The sequence below is a fragment of the Penaeus chinensis genome, chromosome 36, assembly GCF_019202785.1.
Source record: "Penaeus chinensis breed Huanghai No. 1 chromosome 36, ASM1920278v2, whole genome shotgun sequence".
In the NCBI taxonomy this organism is placed as follows: domain Eukaryota; kingdom Metazoa; phylum Arthropoda; class Malacostraca; order Decapoda; family Penaeidae; genus Penaeus; species Penaeus chinensis.
Genome location: NC_061854.1, coordinates 34,060,456 through 34,070,455, shown reverse-complemented (window position 1 = coordinate 34,070,455; position 10,000 = coordinate 34,060,456). Strand labels below are relative to the sequence as shown.

General features: G+C 38.3%; 2 protein-coding genes across 2 annotated transcripts in view; one reads left to right on the top strand and one right to left on the bottom strand.

Annotated features, from left to right (window-relative positions):
• The window catches only part of LOC125044774 (chromatin assembly factor 1 p55 subunit), a 10,605-nt gene extending 7,844 nt beyond the window's left edge, over positions 1 to 2,761 (bottom strand). The window contains exon 1 of the mRNA XM_047641705.1: positions 2,613 to 2,761. Coding sequence (XP_047497661.1) covers positions 2,613 to 2,637 — 25 coding nt within the window. The 5' untranslated portion in view covers positions 2,638 to 2,761. The remainder of the gene's footprint in view (positions 1 to 2,612) is intronic.
• A 1,471-nt stretch (positions 2,762 to 4,232) lies between these two features.
• The window catches only part of LOC125044988 (aminoacylase-1B-like), a 26,496-nt gene continuing 20,728 nt past the window's right edge, over positions 4,233 to 10,000 (top strand). Inside the window, exons 1-2 of the mRNA XM_047641994.1 lie at positions 4,233 to 4,388; positions 5,483 to 5,652. Of these exons, the coding sequence (XP_047497950.1) occupies positions 4,307 to 4,388; positions 5,483 to 5,652 (252 nt within the window). The 5' untranslated portion in view covers positions 4,233 to 4,306. The remainder of the gene's footprint in view (positions 4,389 to 5,482; positions 5,653 to 10,000) is intronic.

Below are 10,000 nucleotides of genomic sequence, written 5' to 3'. Positions count from 1 at the left end.
GTCAAGCTACCACACCAAAGTTGCAATTCCATACTCCCTTATAATATATTTGGCGACAAGTCCACTGCCTTAGAAAACCTTGCACGTCTTCCTGGGCAATGGGTCCCTCTAGCCCATGTTGCCCAGGAAGTGCTGCCATCTCTGTCCTTCCTTTTTGTATAATGTCATGTTTTGAAGGAAATCACAAAGAAAATGTACTAAAAATCATCAATAAAATGTTCTTGGTTTCTCAAATGAACAAAGTTCTTCTTCAAAATGAGGCAATAGAGAATATGTATCTTATATTCCTTATTCTATAAGATTGATATAAATGATGAACTTTATAACATACATGTACTCCTAAAGCGGTCTTTTGCACAATAAAATAATTGATTCTTATGAGAGATCAGCTACAAAAGTAGACAGACAAATTGATGATGGTTATTATTTCCACAGACATATTTTTCATATGAAATTACCTTCTTGAGCATTTTTGCAGTTAAACAGAATCCTTACATTCTTGTTCAGAAAAGCTCTTTCAACCTTTTGCTACTTTGGATGTGTACAGGGGAATAGCTGTGGAATCCTAGGTCATGATCAAAGGGTTAAATACATTTATATGTAAGAATGCATGAACTTACTCTGGCTTCAAAAAAGTAAAAGAAATAAAAATTAGCAATTGCAGTGGCCTTTACACCTTCAGCACTCCAGAAAGGCAAAACAAACTTCCACCACATTTACTCTTGCAAAGACAAGAACTTGGGATTGACTTTTATGCAACAATAGAGGCCTACAAGCTCCAACCCGTAAAACTATTCGTGGTGGAGGTCTGTTGGCAATGGCAGGGAATCATTGGCAATACACACAAGAACATGACCAAAAAGACTACATCAAAATCAATTCATGAAACTGACATTTCATATAATCATAAAAAAAGGATATCAACTGACTGCAGTCTCTTTGTGCTGAAGCAAAGAACAACAAACTTCTACCACTTATAGTCTGACAACAGAGCTTTGAATTATTCCTTATGGGTTTCTAGCCGGGGAGGTTTAGAAGTGTCATCTTACCAGAATACATGTGGTTAATGTGTTTGATGCTAGGGGAGGGGGGGGGGGGGGGCTAATTATCAACAGCTTGAAAATTTAAACTCTTAAACGTGTAATAAAGCATTCGACTTGCACACCAGAAGACGTGCCAAAATGCGAGACAGCTGATCAGCAAGGAGCAAAATTCCAAAGCTATTTTCTTCAACCTATCCTGCATCAATGCATCTGCTATGAGTACCACCGAAATAAGCATGCTAGGGTTTTTACATGTTAGCAGGCATACAAGAGGGAAAATTGGCCTTTTCCTTGACATTTCTTGCTCCTCAAATTGTTTAAAGGGATAGTAAATCTTGTGAATTAACCCATACTTGCTCTCAAAACAGGGTAAATTAGTGGTAATTTTCATGGTCATGATCTATCTGCATCCAAGTGAAAATTACTGATCTGTGACTGTGCTCTCTGCCTGTTAGATCTTTGGCAAGGGTAGAAGAAGCCCCAACAACATATATTCTCTTAAAACCAGATCCTGGATGCTTACTACCCTTAGCTAAAGCAGTGATAGTGGTATGCCTATATTTAGAGCTAAGGTGTATTAGCATGACTGATGTAACATTCTCCACCCAACCATTTAATTTTCATGCAACGTTAACTATTAGTCTTGCACATCTGAATACATTAATGAATTTTCAACCAAGAAAATGCAAAATGCAATTGATCCTCATTATGAACAAATGCAGGGAGGAAATTTAGTGAAATAAGCTGCAATACTCCCTTCCTTAAAACTAATAAGCGTACAAGATTAAAAATATATCTCTTGGGGATAAAAATCTGATTATATCATTAACCATAACATCAACATGCACACAGAAATTGGTAAAAGTATTCTAAAATAAAATATATTCATAAATAACACAGCTACAAAGGCAGCATTCAAATTATACATAAAGAGCATTACAATATACCATAATTTATTCATGCACAGTTTTTGGTGAAGAATTATTACACAAAAAACAACAACAGGGGAAAGAAAAAATCGTTAAACGCTACTTAAATAATTAAGAAAAAATAATCTGTATTTGCATTTTGAGTTTTCGCAAATTTTAGAATATACAATCTACATACTAAGCTTCGTCTAATACATGATAAAATATTTATATTAAGACAGTTATCCGCCCAAAAAGATACAATAAATAGGAATTTACTGAAATGAGGAATAAGCACGTGAAATAAACTGCTTAAAAGACCTTAAAAAAAATCAAAAAAGGGAAAAATCAAAAAAAGTTAAATTTAACAATTCTCTTTTCGTCCAAAAACGTCTAAATCTTCCAAGACATTCGTAAGTGACAACATCCCCTGACAAGCGGCCCCTGATTCCCTTCGTTAGGACGCCAACCCAAAGCGAGAAACGACATTTACAAACGAGAAAAACAAAAAAAACAAAAACAAAAAAACATTTATAAACAAGGGAACCGCGCCAAACACAACCCACGGAAGTTTCAAATCCCATTTCCCTCCCTCCTTCCCGTCCCTCGCTGGAGTTCTCTATCCCCTCCCGCTGTCCCTCCTCCTGCTGCACGTCCTTACCCTTGGCGGCTTCCTTGTCGGTCATTTTGGAGAGCGAAATCCGGGAGGAGAAGCTGGAGGGACGTCGGACCGGCGAGCGAGCGTGATGGCGCCGAATCGCCTCTGCGCATGCGTGGTCCGAGCCTCGCTTCCTCGTCCGGGAATCGGGACTCTTTTAAAAACCTATTTCGTCGCTTGGTTGATTCGTTTTAGGGGAATGTGGTTCTCAGAGGGGTTAGTTATTTTTTAGGGGGTGTGTTGGAGTTTTTGGGTTAGTTTTTGGGTGGTTTTGGATTTTTGGTATGAGGTTTGATGGTTTGGGGTGGTGTGTTTTTTTTGGTCCGATCGTTGCTAGTGTACATGTTTGGAACAAGGAAAATGCGCGGGAAAATGTGAGGTGGATTTTTTTTTTTTTTTTTTTGAGAATACCATGTGTTCGGATGCAGAAGATACTTTCATTTTGGGACGATTCTGCGACTCTGTGTGAAGGAGAATTGCGATGTAGTCGTTCAAGTACATTGTATTAAAATAGGCTGCATGACATATTTACTGATGTGCCCACGCCCACACACACGCGCACACACACACAGACATACACACACACACACACGCACACACACACACACACACACACACACACAGACACACACACAGATATATATATATATATATATATATATAGAGAGAGAGAGAGAGAGCAAGATACACACATATGTGTATATATATGTAAATATACATACATATGTGTATAAGTACATACATATACATAAATATATATGTATATGCATATATACACATATATGTTATATATGTATGTATGTATATATACGTGTATATATGCATATATACACACATATATATGTATATACATATATATATACATATATATACACATATATATATATATATATATATAATTACACACATGTATAAATGTATGTATATATATATATGTGTGCGTGTGTGTGTGTGTGTATGTGTTTAAATATAAGTATATATATACAAACATAAACACACACACACATCTATCTATCTATCTCTATACACAATATATATGTGTGCGTGTGTGTGTGTGTACACACACACGTACACACAAACACACACACACACATACACGCACACATGCTTACACACACATACACACATATATAATATATATATATATATATATATATATATATATATATATAAGCATACATTATCACGACAATGACATCAATTATCGCTAGATAAGAATCTTGGTAAAATAATATATTTTTAAAAGTTAAATCCACCTAATCTTCATTTCTTTTGTACAGACACTTTTATAATCTCACTTTTTTTTTTCTTTTGTTTTACACGAAACTCGCAAGTTTTATGAGGCGATTTTCTGAAAGCAGAATTATCGTTCATCTGACATCTTGCTTGGCATCTCTCGCCGGTATACGATTGATAATAAAAACAAAAAACAAAATACACGTTGAATGGCATTAACAATAACTTCAAAAGATATCTATAGAAATAAACTTCCTTTCGCCACAACCAGAATCAATGTCTTGCAATGTTGAAAAGAGAGAGAGAGAGAAATAGAAAAGTTTATTCCGACGTCGACAAAAGCAATGGCTGGATTTTCTATTCCGAGTTTAGTTGCCTTTAAGACGCGGAGGTGGACACGTCTCTCGGACTTTCTATTTTTCTATTTTTCTTCTTTTATTGAATACGTGTTTCAAGTCACCATGGCCGACGAAGAGCATCCAGCTGTCACGAACTTCAGGAATTATATCAGGATAAAAACGGTACAGCCAACACCTGATTATGGTATGTGGAAGTAGTTTGAAATTAGTAGTAATGTTTTTTTTTTAGTGAAAATATGATATAGTTTCGATAATGTAATAAAATAGGTGTAATCTGTGTATATATCTATGGCTGCTTTCCGTGTGTGTGTGTGTGTGTGTGTGTGTGTGTGTGTGTGTGTGTGTGTGTGTGTGTGTGTGTGTGTGTGTGTGTGTGTGTGTGTGTAAATGCACATCTAGAAAAAAAAAATCTCCAATGTAATGACAGCGATGAAAGTCAAGAGAAATTCGGAGAATGGGATGTTTTTAAAAGGAAAGAAAACAAAAAATAAGTTAAGTTCGTAATTTCAGTGGTATATTATTATTCCCACGTGTTACAGAATAATGACATACTGCTGTGTAAAAAAAAAAAAAAAAAAAAAAAAAAAAAAAAAATGCGGAATGAGAACACTAATATTGGTTTATAACGTCACAAGGAAAACAAACAAACAAAAAAAGTACATTACAGTCTTATTTAGATTTTTATTTTTTTATATAAAGTTTAAAATCATTGACTGTTGTCAAGGTGATTTGCTGATAAGCTGGACGTGCCGCCGCAGTCAGATACAGAGGCTGGGATAAGTGTGTGTGTGTGTGTATGAGCATGAGTGTGAAGGAGAGAGTGAGTTACAGCATGAATGAGAGTATAAGTGAGTGAGAGCTTAAGTGAGAAAGAATATGAATGAGAGCATGGGTGAGAGTATGAATGAGAGTATGAGTGAGAGTGAGAGTATGAGAGTGTGTGTGTGTGTGTGTGTGTGTGTGTGTGTGTGTGTGTGTGTGTGTGTGTGTGTGTGTGTGTGTGTGTGTGTGTGTGTTTCAGGTTGTGTGGAATTTTGACAGCTTCTATGGCTGAAGTTACAACAGTTACATAGATGGTTTCAGGGCTGAGATCATGAGAGAGGCTAAGAAACAGTTATTTTAATACTGAATCAAGGTCATACCTGGTCGACAGTAAATACCAGAAACTTAAGACATACCAGAAACTTTAGCTGAAAAAAAAAAAAAAATCACCAAATGGAAGATAAAACTCATTGGTTAAAACCTATTAACTAGCACTTTATTATCTCGACTTGCCAGCTACCTGCACCACCTACTTACAAGGCCAAGCGAAGGAGATTGGTGCCGAGTGCCAGGTGGTGGAGTGCGTGCCAGGCAAACCAGCTGTGATCATGACCCTGCCAGGAGAGGACCCGACTCTTCCAGCTGTTCTGCTCAACTCGCATACCGACGTAGTTCCTGTGTTTCCCGTAAGGAAAATTGGGTCGCATTAGGGATGGGTAAACACATACACACAGACAGACACACGCGCGCACGCACACGCACACAATTAAAAGAAAGGAGGAACCGATGTTGTTGTTGTTGTTGTTGTTGTTGTTCTTCTTCTTCTTCTTCCGTAGGCAAATTCCATCCACTCCGTTTCCCGAGTTCGGATCAAGTTCTATATACTTCCATAAAATAGGTTAAAAAAATGTATGGAATAAAGAAAAAATAGAATGTGTGGAATAGCGAAAAATTAAATGTATCATCTTTTTGCGATGTAATTGTTGCTTTCTGAGCTTGATTCAAGAAATATAAAAATGCATGGAATAATTAAACAAAAACACACCAAAAACTATAGAATAACACGAACGATCTTTTCGCGATGTACCGCCCTCTAATCCCTTGCCCGTTGTTGTCGTGGGGGGGGGGGGGGGTGTTAGAAGGCTTAGGAGACTGGAACCCAGTGCTGGGGAACTCCCTTGCCTTGGGCCTTTTGCATGGTCTTTTTTCCCCTCCTGCTTTTTTCGTTTCCGTCCTTTCACCATCCCCTTCTACTATCCACTTCCTCAGGTGTGAGCCTTGCTGAAAGGATGAAAGGCTGACTTTGTGCCAATCCTGAACGGCCTGAGGGAGCAATGGCTACGGTATTCCCCTGTTTAGTTGTCTAGCCCTTACTCCTCAAGAGGACCCTGGGGGTGGACTGTTTCTCTCCCCAGCTCGCTTACCTTGGCCAATAATGAAAATGTTATACCCTTATTAGGGACAGTGAGGCTTGCCCCTTCATCAAATAGCCCCAATTCAAACTCTCTCGATTCTCCAACCCCAGGCTCTCCTTTGACCACGGAGAACAATGCAACTACTACCCTCTCCTAATTGCCTACTAGTGCATTATCCATCCAAGTCAACACTCAATCTCCAGGAGACATTCCTACTCCCCCAACATGCTCAGCTTCATCACCTCTTCCCCCACAATCTTCTTCATCAACTACCCCTTCATCAACTCCCTTATTACTACTTTACAGCCTTATTGTCCACGTCTTTATAATACTACCTCCCTCAACACTACTTCCTCTTCCACACGCCCCCGTACTTCTACTATCCTCATCTCTACAAAAATCTTAAATACTCTCTTTATCCCAGTCAAATGGGACCGATTTTCCCTCCCTCCCAAAGCTCCCTACTCTGACAGAACTCTTTTCTTCCAGCAATGTTTCCAAAAACAAGTAGGCAAAGTCTCTTTCCGTAGCCAACCCGATCGTTCCCGTCTCGTCACAGTAACATCTGAAAACCAAGCTATAGCATTATCAACTCTAATTGAGCTCACTGGTAACCCCATTCCTGCAGAACCTCTTCCAACCCTCAATACTTGCACCGGAACAGTCTCTATCTCCCCAACAAAATGTCCTTTCTATAATAAAAAATGGTCAGATTGTGGTGAAGACTTACTCGCCTGCCTTACGGACTATGATGCGATATCAGTACAGTGCTGCTCCATTCTTTCCAGAAGCCCTCGCAAGAACCCCACTAACAATGCCAAAATTACTTTCCGTGAATCCGTATTAGCTATATTCTTCGACCTAGGAAAAAGTATATGATACTACATGGCGGTACCATATTCTCAAAAAATTGTCCTTCCTAGGCGTACGCAGAAACATGGGTGTCTTAATAGTCTTTCTTCTCCAAACGCTTATACCTTACTCCTATATTTGCTCCTCTGTTTTCCCTGACCCACCAAAATTAGATCCCCCTGTCCTGCTCACCCATTTCCGTAATCATGTCTCCATTCATTCCTCCAATATTCATGTTTACACGGATGGCTCCAAATCCACCTCTGGTGTTGGTTTCGCAATAATCTTTCCAACTCGCACTTTAAAATACCCCCTCCCTCATGAATCCAGTGTCCTTACTAAAGAACTGTATGCACTCCTTTTTGCCTTAAAACACATATACTACCTTCTTCCTCTTTCACTATTTTTTACTGACTCCCGTAACTCATTAACTCGCATAAAGCCAATGCACTCGACCAATCCCTTTGTCTGTAAGATCCAGAACTGGTTGTTCTACCTATCCACACGCCATAAATCTATCAGATTTTACTGCGTACCCATCCGTGTTGGAATCCCCTGCAATGAACAGGCAGATACTCTAGCACGCTACGCCGCTATGTCCACATCACACCAATCGCGTTTCTCACGTATTCCAGCCACGGAATACGTGAGAAACTTGTATAACCGATGGCAGTCTTTCTGATTAAGTCTCCACTGTAAAACTATCAATCTCCTCCCGATTAGCTCCATTTCTTCGGAACAGACGTTGGGAGACGGCTCTTGCCCGCTTACGCATTGGCCACACCCATCTAACACACTCCTATCTAATGTCACATTCTGATCCACCCATATGTTCCCTATGTAATGTCCCTCTGTCAGTCCCACACATTCTATTGTCCTGTCCACATTCAAACGACCTCAAAAAAAAAAAAAAAAGAAATTGTCAAATCGGACTCCTCAGCGTAAACACTTATTTTAATGTAGGATTTGATTTTAATAGTTAATGAAGAGTCGATTTTCCCCCCTAAAACGTTACGGATTTTGTTTCGTTTGTAGTTATTATTATTATTTTTAAATATATATTTTTAGCAAGTCATAAAATAAAAATCCGTACATGTATATACATATGTAGGCCTATAACACACTATTTAATACACAATTTAATACAGCAACATAGATAACATTAAAGTGACAAAGCGATCAACTCACTTCACTTTAAATTTTATTCCATTCACTCTTGCTTTGTTCAACTCGTTTTTGCAACGAGTGTCGCTTCTCTTACTTTATTGCAACTTTGTTTCATTGCAAGTTCCTGTCTGTAGTTAGGAAGGAAGCGACCATTATTTAGGGAAACAAACAATTAATCCCAAATATAACTGTACTGAAATTTATTTCTAAGATTTATAATTCCGCTGCTTATAAGGATCTCTCTCTTCCTGCTTTCAATATTTTTGTTTATGCTCGATGCGCGCGCTCATCGAGAGGCAAAACACCATGGACTTCCTTAGCGTCGCGTAGTTTGACTTCGGTTCACTGTGATTTTGTCGAAATGCCTAGTAGCTATTGTGCAGTAAATTGCCAAAATAGGCGTGATGGGAAGAAACCAAATATATCCTTTTACAATATACCGTCGAGGAAAACTCCGATAGAGATTAGACGTCGCAAGGAGTGGATTCGTGCCTTAAAAAGGAACACGTGGACGGAAGAGCAAATTTCAAGACAGAAAGTGTGCTCTGAACATTTCATTTAAGGTGCTTTGAATGTTATTTTTTACTGATCGGGGATTTACAAAGCATCTTTTTAGATTCTGTGGCGGATTTTAGGCTTTGATATGTAGTGTTTGTTTGCCTCTTTTTAAACTTTTTTGATATGATTTTCAACCTTTATGCCTAGGCCGTATTTACCAAGGTCTCTGGTTCTGGTTCTGCAATTGTTTTCAAGTGTGCATTTATTTTTTTTCTGTTTAATTTTCGATGTAAAACTATTTGCTCATTGTACCGTGTGAAGGTTGTCAGAAAATTAATTTTAATTTAGTGTCCTATCTTCTTTCCTATGAATCCCTTTGGTACCAAGACTGTTGTACAATACCCATGGATACCTTTACAATTTGACGGAAACCCACGAGGGCCTAAAAATAAAACTCTAAAATGGGAAGGCCCTATTCTCAAGTACTATGTTTCCTTATGGTGAACCGGCTTGACATGCAGAATGTTGCATCTATATTTGTTAAGATTCAGCCCTTAGATTAATTAACATTTAATTCGTTTACATATGCTGTTCCACAATCTTTCGTTTTGGTTTTAGAAATACAAAGGAATGCCACTGGTAGGCCTAGTTTACTTACTTGTGACCTGATGAAAGAGAACGATTTTGATGTTGAACTTGGATGGTGAAAACAGTCATGAACAGGTCGTTCTCGAAAAAAGAGATAGCCATCAAGTGATTTATAAGCCTTCCGCGATTCATTTGTGAAAGTACTTGGTGACTCAACTAGATACTTTGTTATGCCTTCCTCAGGGGCGTCACTTCATGTTATGAGTTGGGGGAGTGACAGGTAAATTTGCCCTGAAAAAATAATTTTTGCCCTGCAAATCACGAAAAAGAAAATGCTCACTAGCTCTTGATAAGTAGCCTGTTATAAATCAAATATGTATAAATCAAGTATCATCAACAATTAGTTTCATATAGTTATTTATATATCTTGAATACTTATCGGCTATTGAGGCAGATTCCGTAAGAGAAAATTTGCCCTGCAGAACTAGATTTTGTCCTGCAAAAAGAGGCTTTT